The 15,063-nt window shown below is 47.0% G+C and overlaps 1 protein-coding gene across 11 annotated transcripts in view; it reads left to right on the forward strand.

Annotated features, from left to right (window-relative positions):
• Positions 1 to 15,063, forward strand: part of NVL (nuclear VCP like) — a 90,642-nt gene that overhangs the window by 13,295 nt on the left and 62,284 nt on the right. For all 11 annotated transcript variants that reach the window (XR_007412004.1, XR_003129362.3, XM_049112488.1 and 8 more), the window contains 5 exons: positions 44 to 120; positions 409 to 543; positions 1,949 to 2,050; positions 3,835 to 3,952; positions 7,358 to 7,502. Coding sequence is in view for 9 of the 11 variants with exons in the window: in XM_049112488.1 (XP_048968445.1) it covers positions 44 to 120; positions 409 to 543; positions 1,949 to 2,050; positions 3,835 to 3,952; positions 7,358 to 7,502 (577 nt within the window). In the remaining 2 variants the exon portion in view is untranslated. The remainder of the gene's footprint in view (positions 1 to 43; positions 121 to 408; positions 544 to 1,948; positions 2,051 to 3,834; positions 3,953 to 7,357; positions 7,503 to 15,063) is intronic.

Genomic DNA, 15,063 nt, shown 5'->3' on the forward strand with positions numbered 1-15,063 from the left:
ATTCCTAACGAATCACACACTTTTTGTCTATTTTGTTTGCCAGCAAAAGCCAAGGGGCTGGAGTTACAGGTCTCCAGGGTGAAGTTTGAAGATGTGGGAGGCAATGATGCGACATTAAAGGTTAGTTCAGGTGCACGTGGCTTTATTGTTGATCAGTTATTCAAACAACCTGCGTCTCTTTGCTGGTAGGAACTGAGTGTGGAAGGGAGCCTGGGAAGGGCAGAGGGGCAGACCTGGCTCATACTGTCAGGGGGCCGAGGGGTAGAGGGCGTGTAGTGCCAGCAGCTTCTTCATTGTTTGAACTACAACCTGTGTGCGGAACGCTGCTCTAGCAGGAGTAATTGTAGCAGTTACTATTTATTCAGTGTCTACTCAGTTCCACTTACCGTGCATCCCATTCTCTGCTAGGAAGTCTGCAAGATGCTCATCCACATGCGTCACCCGGAGGTGTACCACCACTTAGGTGCCGTGCCGCCCCGTGGTGTTCTCCTACACGGGCCACCAGGCTGTGGGAAGACCCTATTGGCCCACGCTATTGCTGGGGTGAGCTCTGCGTGCGTCTTGCTCCTGCTCCTTTGTTCTGTTTGCCTTTGTGCTTCCTTTTTGGTCAACTTGAACCACACTTGGCATCTTCTCAGGAGGATCCATCCTCTCTGTTTCTTCCCTCTTTCGTGCTGCTGTTTGTGAGATGCTATTTGTTTTAATGCAGCCAGTTATTTATGTGGCAAGGGTTGGGTGGGGAGCAAAATGACCTGGCTGCAAACACCCTTTTTTAACACACAGTTTATGTTTTAGTTACTTCTCTTTCCCTTTAAGCCAGTGGTTCTCAAAAGCAGTAAATAAGAAAACTAAGGATTGTATTGTTTTTCACAGAACTAAATTTACTGAGAATTTCCACTCAGAGTCATGTTCTTATACTTTTTTTTTTTTTTAGATCTTTTTTTTTTTTTTTTTCTTAATTTTTAAGTAGTTTCTACACCCAGTATGGGGCTTGAACTCAGTACTCCAAGGTCAGGAGGCACCTGTTCCACTGACTGAGCCAGCTGGGTGCCCCCATATTCTTGTACTTTTTAGTGTTTAATTAGCCTTTCTGAAATGGTGATGATACTTAGTTGGCTAAATTAAAAGGCAGCAATATTTTCTTTGTCCCATCAGATTTTTCAGAAACTGTGTTAGGTGGTAAAATGCAAAATGAGTGACTTCAGTTTGAAGAATAGCGTTTTATATCAGTGATGAATAGGTTAGTGCTCTGATTTGCCTCATTTATTCCTCTGTTGACCAAACTGTTGTGTGACCACTGCCTGGCAGTTGTTGAAATGCAGTGATAAGTAAACCCCATCTATTAGGAGAGGCCATGTGGAATGGCCATCATACAGGTGAATGTTCTATGCAGTCACAGCAGTCATGGGTGGAAGATACAGTGTGGTGTTTCTGTGGGATGCCTGTGGGCGAGGAAGTGATTTTCAGGATGGCCTGGAGAGCTAGTAGGGTGCAGGCAGGCTGGTTGCCATGTGCACTAGCAGGGCGGCTCCTCCTCTGCATTGGGCTCCTCTGGGTGCAGGGCTGAGACGTGGCAGTAGGGTGAGTAGGACCCAAGTGTGTCATGACCCTGCCGCTCCTTCCGGCAGGTAAATAACTGAGAAATTGTTCTGGCTGAGGTTGGGGCAGGGGAGTGGGGGGTGTGGGGTGGGGAGCTGTCTCTGGAGATGACAATGGGATCTCACAGTGACTTCTGTAAAGTATAGACAAGTGGAAGGCATCCAGTCGATGTGCTTGAACAAAACTGTAGATTTCTAAATAATGTTTTTCAACAAACCAATACAGAAAGATGAAGTTTCTCAGAAAATTGAGCATTCCAAAAATGGAATTTTGAGACAGGGACTGAATGAGGAACACGTAGGAAGGTACATTTTGACATGTGGCCATTCTTTGATGTGTTTCTACCCAGGAACTGGACCTCCCAATTCTGAAGGTAGCTGCCACGGAGGTTGTGTCTGGGGTGTCTGGGGAATCCGAGCAGAAGCTAAGAGAGCTGTTTGAGCAGGCTGTGGTGAGTCTGGTGCCAACCCACGTTGGGTCATTGGGTCATACAAGGCAACATAGCCAAATGTTTATAGTAGATGCACTGATACAGGCTGTCGGCCAAAGTAATCTGTTGAATCTGAAGTCCGGTGTAACTACAGTTAGTGAGCAGTTCTACACTGTCATGCCTGCTGCTTCTGGGTTGAAAATAGATTGTCCTGGTGGTATTTGCTCTCACTTTCCCCAAATTAAGTTTACCGACAGTGTGCAAGCAGTGTGAAAACTGTTCACCTTTAGGATTATCACAGTGTAAGAGTAGCCATAGAAATGCCAGGATAAACTCTTCTCTGCCTAAGTGAACCTGTGAGAAGAAAATCCTGTTACCAGAGAAATGACGGATTGGATTCCCACTGTAATTCCTGACATCAAAATGCAGGTGACAGCAGGTGCCTAGTGAGTCCTGGGTCGTCCGCCCCCCCCCCGTTACTTGATGAAGCAGGGTGCTCTGAGGCATATGGGTCAGAGAACAGAACATCCAAGCAGATACTGGGGTCCTCTGTTGAGAACTGTATGCTTCCCCTTCAGCCAAGTTCTGATGACCAGTACCGCCTCTTCCTCTTTCTCACTGAATTTTCCTGGCCATGGGGAGATCCTGTTGTCCCAGAAGGATGGAAAGCCAGTCAGCCAGTGATGGGCCAGATCCTCCCTTGAACTGCTGTGAGCCCCGTGGGGCTGAGGTGCCTTAGCTGCTGAGCCCGACTCCTAGTGTAATCCGTGTCACTCAGTAACTAGGAGGGACCATGCTGGAGATTGCATATCTCAACATCTTTATTTACATTTTTTTTAAGGTTTTATTTATTTATTCATGAGAGACACAGAGAGGCAGAGACATAGGCAGAGAGAGAAGCAGGCTCCATGCAGGGCGCCTGATGTGGGATTCGATCTTGGGACTCCAGGATCATGCCCTGGGCCAAAAGCAGGCACCAAACCACTGAGCCACCCAGGGATCCCTTTATTTACATTTTTCATGTTAACTGGTCCTCCTTTCTTTTTGTTTTTATTGTGGTGAAACGTTAAACTTGCTATTTTAAACATTTTTAAATGTACAGTTCTTTGGTGTTAAGTAAGTACACTTGCATGTTGTGTGACTGTCACCCCCAGTGTCTACCCAACCTGAACAAACCCCTGGTCCCCACCTTCCCTCCCTCCCCAGCCCCTGAACCCCCACGGTCCTTCCCCAGTCCCCACCATCCCTTTCCCCCTCCCCCCCACCTCGAGCCCCTATATCTCTGTTTCCCATGTCCCTGGCTTTGTTCCAGGTGGTTGGTGCTTCTTTCTTAACTTCCTCTCTCCACTTAGTCTAGTCTGAACTTCAAAAAACACACAAGGGGAAGGTGCTTGTGGTCCACACTGGACGACTGGGGACTCATCTCCCTTCCTTCCTCAGCGTGGTCCTCACAGCCAGCCAGTGCTGGTCTTCTAGCTTTGTGCATGCTCACCCACTGGTTGTATTTCATAGCATCACCTATATGCCTCATTTATGAAAGAATTTTGGGGACTTGGTCATTGCAAAGTGCAGATGGATAAGAGGGCTGTCAGCCTGGCAGCCTGTGTGTGGTCTCTCACTGTCCCCTGTCCAGGGTCCTAAGTCAGATAAAAATCAAGTGATGTGCTGGGAACTGCCTTCTATTAGTGCTGGTTTTTTGCTGAACGACCCCTGAACTTCAAGATTCTTTAAAACGTGCATACTAAACTATGCTGCAGTATGGGGCATGTATTTACAATTGTCTTTTGTGATATTTTTATTTCCAGTCAAATGCACCCTGTGTCCTTTTTATTGATGAAATTGATGCAATTACCCCCAAGAGAGAAGTTGCTTCAAAAGATATGGAACGAAGAATTGTAGCCCAGCTCCTAACCTGCATGGATGGTCAGTTTAAAATTATTCATTTTAAGGTGATGGTTAGAGGTTACACATTCAAATTTTGTAGGAAAGTTTTGCAGCATGTGCTGCCCCATCCTCTGAGAGCCACACTGTATCCAAGTCCTCCACCACCCCGATTGTCACTGGGTGTTTTCATCTTTGATGGTCTTTTGGTGAAGATGGAGTTATTGCCATATTGTCCTTGGCAGTTACCTGTTTTTATTGCAGGGTGATTATCTTTCCCTGTTTCTTGGCTATTTGTATCACCCCCACATCCTTTCTCATCCCGTGCCGATTGTGTTACTGAATTTTTAAAAATTGATTTGAAGGGGTATTTTATTTTAATTTGTTATGAAGCAAATTCTTTGGTAAACATGTTACAATTACTTCTTCCCAGTCTGTAGCATGTTTTTCAGTTCCCATTTAGGTAGAAATTTGGAAGGAAGGTAGATAACTTTTAGAACGAGATCCTCTGCACTGTGAAATAGCAGGGGGTTTACATACATAAGAAAATTGGAAGGAGCCCATGTGCTTCTCATGGTGCTAGGAGCAGGTTGCTTATTCTACTGTTGTCATGTAAGATGTTCTTGCCATGTTCTGAGGCCTGTGTTCTGAATTACCAAATTGAAGCTACATCATTACCAGTTCTGAGATACGCGGTTATCATTTTTATGTCCCTCTAAGAAGGAGACACCACCTGCCAAAATGCAGCACAGAATTTATCACATGATCGTAGATGCATTCTGATTTCAGAGATTTTACAATGTGGAAGGAGTAACCAGATTGCCCGTTACTAGAACTTTACTGAAAGCCCCGTTAGTTGTGGTTTCCGACACATGTGCGTGTGTTTTAGGGTCCCCTCTATGAATGGAGTAGAGAGAACTTCCAACAGTTCAGCATACCCAGTCACGCCCCCGTCTGTCCCAGGTGGTCATTTTCCCCTACAGTTTGAGAATTTTATAAAATATCAATTTGGAGTTTACAAATTTAAATTTTAATAATTGAAAACTTTAAATGATTTTGAACAAGGTAATAAGAGAACTTAAGAGAACTAACTTTACCTAATTTAAAAAACTTCAACTCAGGCATAATTCTAATTATTAAGAGCTGGAAAACATCTTAAAATATTATCTTGTCTATGAGGAAGTGCTATGCAGGAAGCCAGGACCTAGTGGATACAGTGGGTCATCAGCAAAGCCGGGGCTTGACTCCAGATGTTTACACACTTGTATCCAGTTAATAGGCCACCTGCAAAAAATGTGTGTTTTGTCTAGGAGAGCTGGTGCCATGCAGGCAGGGTTTACTCTGTGTGGAAAGAAATAACACTTTGCTTCTTCTATAATGTTCCAAAGTTCAAATGTGGCTGACATAACATCAGTTTATCATGATTGCATCGTACTGGGGAAGAGGGAGAGAAAGAACAGAATTTGTCGTGAAGCTACTGGCAGGAGAGGGCGGCCAGTCCTGGCTAAGATCTGATTTTTATCTTTTATGAAACGGAAGAAATCGTATTTGACATTAGCACTTCCGTTGCTGACTATTAATTTCCTGTAGAAGGGTTATTTCATGACTGCAGATTTCACAGATTCCCATGACTGTCCTCATTGAATTCTGTTCCTGACCCCTGACATGCTCAGAGCACGTCACTGAGACCACCGCGTCTGAGTGACCTGACCTTGAACAAGGAAGCAGGTGTCCCATTGGCCATTGTAGCTATGGGCATTAGAACTTGCATGAAGCAGCCTGGGGGTGGCTTGGGCTCTGTCCCGGCCTCCAAACAGGCGGCATTTGGTGGAGGCACACCTTCTTGGGAAGCTTGTGTGCGGTGACTGTGCTGTGCCACCTCATTTTCCTATAGTTTCTCCTGCTCATTTATGAGCTCTCGAGCATGAATCCTCTCCTTGAGCTTTTATGCAACTTTCAAAAAGTATTTAAGAACCTTCCTGTCTCACTCACGCTGACCGCCTTGTGCCTCTCTTCTCAATCCAAAATTTTATCAAAGGAGTAGTCACTGTCTGCTGAATACACGTTGGTGTTTCTGTTCTGGTCTACACTGTACTCCTGTTATATGTCCGTCCCCTACGTATAGCTGAAGCTAATCCTGGGAGAGTTGTGGAGGATCGTCTGGTGGCTTTCACGCTCATCTGTCCCAACCTCTGTTCTTCAGTGTCCTCGTCTGAGAACCTACCTGTCACAGATGTGGCAGGGGTTGGCCGAGGAGGCAACTGTGCCCTTGCACCTCGCGTGCAGCGAGCGGCCAGAGAGCATCAGCGTGGTGGTTCTCGAGGGCGCTTGGTCCCATGGGCTGCATCACCCTGGGCTGTTGGCATGTGTGGCCTGAGCACTAGCACTGCCTTCCTCTCCTTGGCCGGGCACTCTGGCTGCTCCCTAGCAACTCCCTGACATGGCTGCCTCCACCCACCTGTCCCTCAGACTAACAGGGTCTGACAGGCTCCACACTCGGCCCTCTCTTGTCGCCTTCTGCCCGCTTGCCGCTGGCTATCTGCATGCAGCTCTTCAGGAATCACGGATGAGTTGGAACCCTTGAGTTTTGACCAGCGTCTGGCTCCTCTCCCTGCTGCCTGTCGGATACCCGACAGCATGTGCTGCCATGGCTGCATCCTCTCCTCCCTGTGCAGACGATGTGCTCCCCTGACCCTCCTCAGGGACTCACTATGCACCTGGGCTTCTCCCTGTGTCCTGCCTTCCCTCCTCTGTCCCCTGATGGCCACAAGCACATGAACTCATTGCAGGGAACACTGCTCGCCTTTGTTCATCTCTGCTGGTAGAATTGTCTTTCCAAAACACAGATCTGATCAGGAGAGCCTTTCTTGCCTTCCCATCGGCAAAGACTAGTCTGTACATTCCTTACTTAGCATCATCGTACCACTTCGTTACCTGGGAGGGGTGCAGCCTCGGACTCCCTGCCTCCCTTGAGAGAATAAGACATGCTGGGCCCCACCTTCTACTTTTCCTAAAAAGTCGCTGCCTGGTGGGCCCCTCTCTGAGCATACCATGCATTCTGTGGTCCCTCACTCCTTGGTTCACGTGTAATTTTGCTAACCTGGATCTGCTAATGGCTTGTCCTCCAAGGCCTTCCCTGACTGTGACCCCCCAAGAACCCATGCTGTCTTCCATGGAGTTACTGTGATGCTTTGTTTTTTCCCTTCCCTGTGCTGCACAGGATTCGTCTGGTGGGTTTCTCCATAGACTGTGAGCTGCTTGAGGACAAAGTGTGTATTTATTCTCCTCACTTCTCTCCCTTAATTGATAATTAGTAAACATTAGCTTGTATAAATGTTGCTGTCAAACATGTGACACTCTCTTCTTGCTCACACGACTTAGGGAGATGCCGTTGTCGTCCTTTCCCGGTGTCTCGTTAGCCCTCACCCTGTGTCTGATTCTTACTAGATCTGAATACCACAGCTGCAACGGCCCGAGTCCTCGTCATTGGAGCCACTAACCGACCGGACTCCTTAGACCCTGCTTTGAGGCGGGCAGGAAGGTTTGATCGAGAGATATGCCTTGGGATCCCAGACGAAGCCTCCAGGGAAAGGTACACTCTTGTCAGATGAATTTTACTAACATCTGAACTGAACACTTTGGAAACAAGGAGGGACAAATACCACATAACCTTTTCACTCTCTTCGTTTTTTGCGCCAGTAACTTTGATTTTGAATCCAGGGCTGGTGATGTTCAGTTGGCTGATCAGCTAAGGGACAGTGTGGGGAGGCATGGGGTGGAGCCGAGCTTGCTGGCCTGCGTGGAGGTTATGTCAAGCACCACACTCATCTGTTGTGCTAACCTACCTAAGACCACAGGTTTTGTGACAAGAGGCAGCTGGAGAGCTGCAAGCTGTATGTGTTCGTTGCAGGGCCAGCCTGTCCTAGGAGGTGGGGTTGAGTGTCCGCAGAGCAGGGAAATGTCCACCAGTATCTCAGGAAGCAAAGACCACACAGGAGGCATTGTTGAGGCTGAGGAGCGGGAATCCCACAAAGATATTGTGTAATCCCACAATATTACAGTATTGAACCTGTAATACTGGGTTCATGGTGGCTTGTGGCTTAGGTTCGGGACACTAGCTGTGGCATCTGTGGTCCCCAGCAGCTTTCTGGAAGAATGGTGTGCAGTGAGGGGACAGTCTCAGGACGATGAGGGAGGGAGCAGTGCAGGCCAGGAGGCTGGGGGTGCAGGAGAAGTGCTCACAGGGCACATGGGGAGAAAGGGGGAAGGAACACATTGTCCTTCCTCATGGTTTTGGATCATTGGCTGGCATCTTCCTCCGCTGCCATCGTCACAGTCAGGCGTGTGCTGATTGCATTCCCACACGTGTGGTCCTGCTCATTCAGCCATTCATGTTTATCCATGTGTGCTTAGACTCGCAGCTCAGTGATATTTAACATGTAAGTGGTTCCTGTTTATTCGGCAAATACATGTTGAGCATTACCTCAACATACAGTCTGTTCTGATTTCCCAGTTGCTTCCAGAATGTACCTGTTTAGTTGTTTGTGTAGTTTTGTGTTTTACCTGGAATCCACTCTGGGATCGAACCTATAACCTCACCCTGCCTCCTTGGGGAGGAAGCATGTTTATGACATCAGTATTTTCTAGGTGCCTTGAAATTTGAATGTTCCTGATTGTTTCCTCCTGATGACACTCAGGTTAGATGCTTTGGGCAGGAATACTGCCTGGGCAGTGAGGTGTCCTCAACATCATGTAGGGAGGCTCACAGTGTCACTTCTTGAGGAGTCCAGTCACTCCATTAGGAAGTTTGTCAGAGTTTCCTCCTCTAATGGTGCCGTTTTCTTGTATACTTAATGGGATCCAGATATTTCTGGTATCTACATTTAGGATGGCTGCCTTTGTCAATTTGTTTAAACACTATTGTAGACTCAGAGTGAGCTCAGTAGGCACTCCTGGCATAGTTTCATGCAGGCTGGGCACTCCGGCTTAGTCCCGGAGGCCAGCACAAGTTGTCAGAAACCGAAGACGGTGTTAAGTGTCTACTATGCTTAAGGCCAGCTGGGGAGAGCGGGGTTCAAAGCCTGAAAGAGGATGGCTCTTGAATATAATTACAAGTGAGAATCTTTTAAGGAAGCATATTTTAAAATATTTTTATTCTTGTAAAAAACACATAAAACTTACCATCGTAACTGTTTTTAACTATATGGTTTAGTAATATTAGTTTTATTCACTTTGCAGCAAGTTTCTAGAACTTTTTCATCTTGCAATTTCATCTTGGAATATTAACATTTAGTACCTATTTCACACCCATTATACCCTAAGAAAGAGTATTTCTTTTTTTTTCTAAGATTGTATCATTATTATTACTTAAAAATATATTTATCTCAGAATGAGCGAGTGCACACATGTGCACACATTCCAGAGACCATAATCCTGAGATCATGACCTGAAGCAAAATCAAGAGTCAAGACGCTCAACTGACTGAGCCATCCAGGCGCTCCTAAGATTTTAATTATTTTTAAGCAATCTCTACACCTAATGTGGGGCTGGAACTCACAACCCTGAGATCAAGAGTCGCACACTCCAGCGACTGAGCCAACCAGGCGCCCCAAGAAAGAGTATTTCTGATTGAATTTTTGACAAAGGAAGTATGCAGTTTTCCTACTTTTATACTTGTGTCTAGCTCTGAGTGCAAAAGCAAAATAGTTATATCATTGTATGCAGATAATGTGTTAAATTCTAAGATGGGGAAAATACATAAGTAGAATTGAGGTATGTCAGTGTATCACCAGTTGTTAGAAGGTCATTCATTAGTTGAGGAATTATTTAAGTACCTTTTTGTGGACTAAGGAGGGAGAAACAGTGGTTGACACTTCAGTAACTAGTGTGAGTGACTAAAAGAACGACGAGTACAAAAAGGATAAAAACAGGATCTTAGGGAGGATGTATCAGGCAAAGCAGACCTGGTCTAGGGGTTCTTTTTTTTTTTTTAATTTTTTAATTTATTTATGATAGAGAGAGAGGCAGAGACACAGGCAGAGGGAGAAGCAGGCTCCATGCACCGGGAACCCGACGTGGGATTCGATCCAGAGTCTCCCGGATCGCGCCCTGGGCCAAAGGCAGGTGCCAAACCTCTGCGCCACCCACGGATCCTGGAAACAGATTTTCTATTTTGAAAAGATCACTATAGCTACAGCATGCAGAATGAATGAAAGAAGAACAAGAGTGGGTTCTGGTGGCCCAGGGAGGGGCTCCTATAAATCCACATGAGATGGCATTGGGATTAAGAAGGTGGGAATATTGGTAGATAACTAGAGCATGGCGGGGGCATGGCTGGAGTGGGTACCAGGTGGCGGGAGTGTGGAGGGGGCACGGCTGGAATGGGTGCCAGGTGGCAGGAGTGTGGAGGGGGCACAGCTGGAGCAATCAAGTCATTTTGCAAGTAGAGCCAGTGCGTTGCATTTCTTGGCTGAACAAATGCATGGAAGGGGGGCCTATGATTGAGCAGAAGGGAATATTCCCAGGTCTCTGATTTCAGCATCTGTGCTGATGGTTTTCTCTGAGGGGATATGAAATACTGTAGATGAGCAGTTATGGAAGAGGATTTGGGGAGGGATGGAGTAGATCAGGGCAGTTGAGCTTGGCATGCTTGTAGGCTGTCCACATAGAGATGTCAAGTTGGCAGTTGGACAAGTACGGAGCTCTCAGGAAGGGAAAGCTGGGGAATCATCAGCACAGATGATTTGTCACATCTCATCAGCACAGATGATGGTCACATCAGACCAGCAGGACCTGACCTTGAGGAGCAGAGGCTGGAAGCCCTGGGGCAGGCTGAAAGTACAGAAGGAGTGGCCAGAGTCCCGGGAAACGAGGATGTCTGTAATGGGAGTGAGGGGAAGTGTATGTTTCCCTCAGGACAGAGTCATGAGAGCTCAGGGCTGGGAATTGTTTCTAGACCTGAGTACCTGGTGGCCCCAGTGACTTGAGCCGAGAGCTGTGCGAGGAGGCCAGTTGGGCAGTATCCCAGTCGAGTGGTTAAGCGATTGGAAGGGGTGACCCAGTGGACTTACATGATTTGCTCAGGGGAGGTGTGACTGCAAAAGAGTACAGGGAGGTGGTTGTGCGCCAGGGATTTTGGGGTGTTGGGGACTTTTTTAGGATGCAGCAGGTGGGAGGAATGGGGGCTGGAGACCACGTGAGGTCCTGGCTAGGGGGTGCAAGGGCTCCTCTGTTGGAGTGGCAGTGGAGGGAAAAGGGTGAGATGGCCAGGGGCCTTGCTGGAAAAGGGTGTTTCCTCCAGGAATTAAGCAGAGAGAGCGTGTGATGAAAGTCAGGCATGTGACCCATAGAGGTTGGAGGAGGATGAGGTTCTTGGCTGACTCAAGATGAGCCAGCTAGGATAACAGGGTTTTAAGGCTGTGTTTAGGGTTGGGGGGGGAGGGTGCCCATAGGCCTGGTCTTGGGGTTTCTTTCCGTGAGTAATGCTCAACGGTCCAGGTCCAGGCAGGAGGGAGCCGAGATTTAGGATTTAAGAAGAAAACCTAGGCCATAGGGTCTGAGTCGTAGAAAACAGCAGCACTTGGTTAAGGGTGAGCTCAGGTACCCACTGACATCCAGAGCAAGTGGGCGGAAGACCGTGGCCCAAACATGGGGTGCTGTAGCATGTGATCTCAGAGGTCAGCAGGTCCAGGTGACGATGCTGTCCAGAGGTGGCGGTGCCAGGACCTGGAGACCAGGAATAGGAATCCCAGCTCTGCTTTTGGGCCTGGGCCTTTTCCTGGATAGCCAGTGATCGCTAGCTCTTGTGTGTTTGTTTGTGATGAAGTAATCGTAGGGATGGTGCCTCATTTTATCTGTAAGATGGTGAAAATGTGGTCACTTTGAAAGGCTTCTGGCAAGGACTGCGTTAAGCACAACTTCCGACACATAGGAGTTCTAAGGTAGCTGTTGATGTTTTCCTGGACTTGAAAAGCATCCTGTTATGGAAAATCCCCGTGTACACAGAGCAGTCTGGTACAACTGTCCCAGTTTCTGTTACTGCAGAACAAACCACTGCAAAATGGAGTGGCTTAAACCAGTCCTTTAACTGTCTCCCACAAGTCCTGTGGGTACAGGACTCAGGTTCTGTCTCAGGGAGAGACAGCAGCTGGAGCTTGGAGCTTCAGGGCTGGGCTTACCCATGGACCTGCTTGTCCATGCATCTCTCCTCACCCCACCTCCACAATGTGGCCCCCTTCACGGGACCCCGTGGCCACGATTCTTGTTGTCCTGTTCTGTGGACTCAGGAGAGGCACCAGAGGCCCCACCTCCCAGTCCCAGGAGGGCTTGAAAACTCTGACACTAATGAGCCCATGTCTCATCACCCAGTTTCCATCTTGTTCTATCTATCCCCCTTTTCCTAGAGCATTTTATTTTATTTTATTTTATTTATTTATTTATTTATTTATTTATTTATTTATTTATTTATTTATTTATTTATTTTTTAAGATTTTATTTATTCATGAGAGACAGAGACAGAGACACAGGCAGAGGGAGAAGCAGGCTCCATGCAGGGAGCCTGACATGGGACTCGATCCCGGGTCTCCAGGATCAGGCCCTGGGCTGAAGGCAGCACTAAACCACTGAGCCACCCGGGCTGCCCATCCTAGAGCATTTTAAAGCAAAATCCAGGCACTGTTCATTCCAACTATAAATGCTTTGGCGTCTAATGGATAAAGACTGTTTAACATCTCACAGTACCATGACATAATCACAAACAATTCTTTAATAATTCTAATACCCAAACCATACCCACAGGTTTGTGGTGTCTAATCATATTATGAATTTCAAGGTAACCGTATTTAGCATTTTCATTTCTCTGTATAAATAACTGTTCCTTGCTGACCCAAGTCCTGTATCGGGATCGTACTACCTTTCTTCACCATTTTAACTGGAATTCCTAGTTGTATTTTTTTTCATTTGCTAACTTTCTTATGACTTTTTCCCATTCTGTTTCCTCTGAGTGTCTGTGTACAGACATGTGTTGGTCTGTCCTGTGCCTTCTGTCACAGGGAGAGGCAGTGAGAAGTTATGTGTAAAGTCAGAGCAACAGTTCCTGCTATGTTGTGAGTCTTTTTTTTTTTTTTAAAGATTTTATTTTTTTAATTTTTATTTATTTATAATAGTCACACACAGAGAGAGAGAGAGAGAGAGAGAGAGACAGAGACACAGGCAGAGGGAGAAGCAGGCTCCATGCAGCGGGAGCCTGACATAGGATTCGATCCCGGGTCTCCAGGATCGCGCCCTGGGCCAAAGGCAGGCGCCAAACCGCTGCGCCACCCAGGGATCCCTGTGTTGTGAGTCTTGATGATTGATTGATTAATATTCTTTTCGCGGGTACTTTCCTTGATTGGCAGACCTTGGCTGACCATTCTGTTCTGAGACTGAGGCTGACGGGACACCTGTGGTGTGAGCTGTTTTGTTGAAGCCCGAGTGACACTGTAAAGCAGATAGACGGCCAGCTAACATTTTAGCTAGAAAACTCCAAATGTCAGTTTCTATAGATGGTTTTTGTTGAGTCACTTCAGATGTTTCAGAAACAGATGTTGAGGGGAGTCTAGGAGGCTCAGGCATGAAGAGTCTGCCTTTGGCTCAGGTCATGATCTCAGGGTCCTGGGTTGAGCCTTGCCTTTGGGCCCTCTGCTGGGTGGGGGGTCTGCTTCTCCCTCTCCCTCCCCCTGCTCACTCTCTCTTTCAAATGAATAAATAAAATCTTTAAAAAGAAAGAAGAAAAGAAAGGAACAGACGCTGAGACATCACTGCAGGTGCAGGTCTAGCTGCTGGTCTCCTGACACGGGCAAGGGGAGGAGTGAGGAATCACACACCCCATCTTTCTGGCAGAGTGGGCCTTGTGGTCTTCTGAGGGCATGCAGAAGACGGGGGTCATAGTGCTTCTCATGCAGGGTTTCCAGAATGTGCTGTTTGGCTCTCTGCTGTGGCCCCTGTTTCTGCCGCCCAGCACCCAGATGGCCTCCAGTTCCTGCTCTCAGGAATCCTTCTCATTGGTGCACCACCTCAAAAAAGGTTAACTTGACTTTATCCCCTCTCACAGGTCATTTATCATTCTCTGTCAACTTCATTTCTTCAGAAATGGTGGTTCACTTATATTCGTACAGGCAGTCAAGTGTCTCTTGGCCTGTACGAATGTAAGTGAACAATTGAATAAATAAATGGGTGACAAGAGGCAAGTCTCTGGGGCAGAATTCCAAAGGATCTACATGGATGCACTGCCCCAAAGGATGTAGTGTTGAGCTCCCTAATCCTTCAATGGCAGCTGGGCATGGCGACTTACTCCCAGAGAGTACAGTGTGGAAAGGGGGCCTAAGCTCCCAATGGAGACCCTGTCAAACATGGTGGCTAGCCTGGGCGTCAGAGTTCACATCCCAGCGCTGAGGTGTGTGAGCCAGACTTCGCCTCTACGCTCTTCCCGAAAGCACATTAACTTAGTCTGAAATCCATGAAAGTATCAGACTTATCCCATTTAGGGGGACTCTATAGAATCTGGGCCACTCATCCTCAGAATTGCCATTAGTAATAGGAGTGTGGGGTACATGGAACTCTACTCTTTGCAGTAACTCTGTAAATCTAAAACTTCCAAAATAAGAGGTATATTTCTTAAAAATGAATTAAAAGTCATCCTATTTATCATCAAACACAGTATTAAACCTTAATCATTTATTCTGAGAACCCCTTATTAGGGGTTTGAATCTTTTTTAGGGCTTTACCGACCGTAGGGCATCAGCTAGAGCTGACACAGAGAGACCCATGTCAGGAGGCCTTTCTCTTCTTAGTAAGATTTGTAAGCATCAGAACCACAGACACCTGTTTCTTTGGTGTCTATACGGAGCCACACTGGGGCCTGTCACCAAGGACCAAAGTTGGCAGCTTTTGAAAGACCTTATAAAAATAAAGACTGATCCTTTTTGTTGCCCGTTCTGTGGTTTGCTTCCAGAACAGCAGGGGTTGGTGTGGCGGGGAGTCCAGACAGCCATCTGGTTCCATCCACTGTGGGATTGGCTGCAACAGTCATTCTGCCATCTGGAAACTGGAAATCTCTTCGTGGGTATGGTCTCCTCTGGAATTTCCAGAGTATGGTGACTGGAAATACCCACTTT

This window comes from Canis lupus, chromosome 7 (assembly GCF_003254725.2).
Source record: "Canis lupus dingo isolate Sandy chromosome 7, ASM325472v2, whole genome shotgun sequence".
Taxonomy (NCBI): Eukaryota; Metazoa; Chordata; class Mammalia; order Carnivora; family Canidae; genus Canis; species Canis lupus.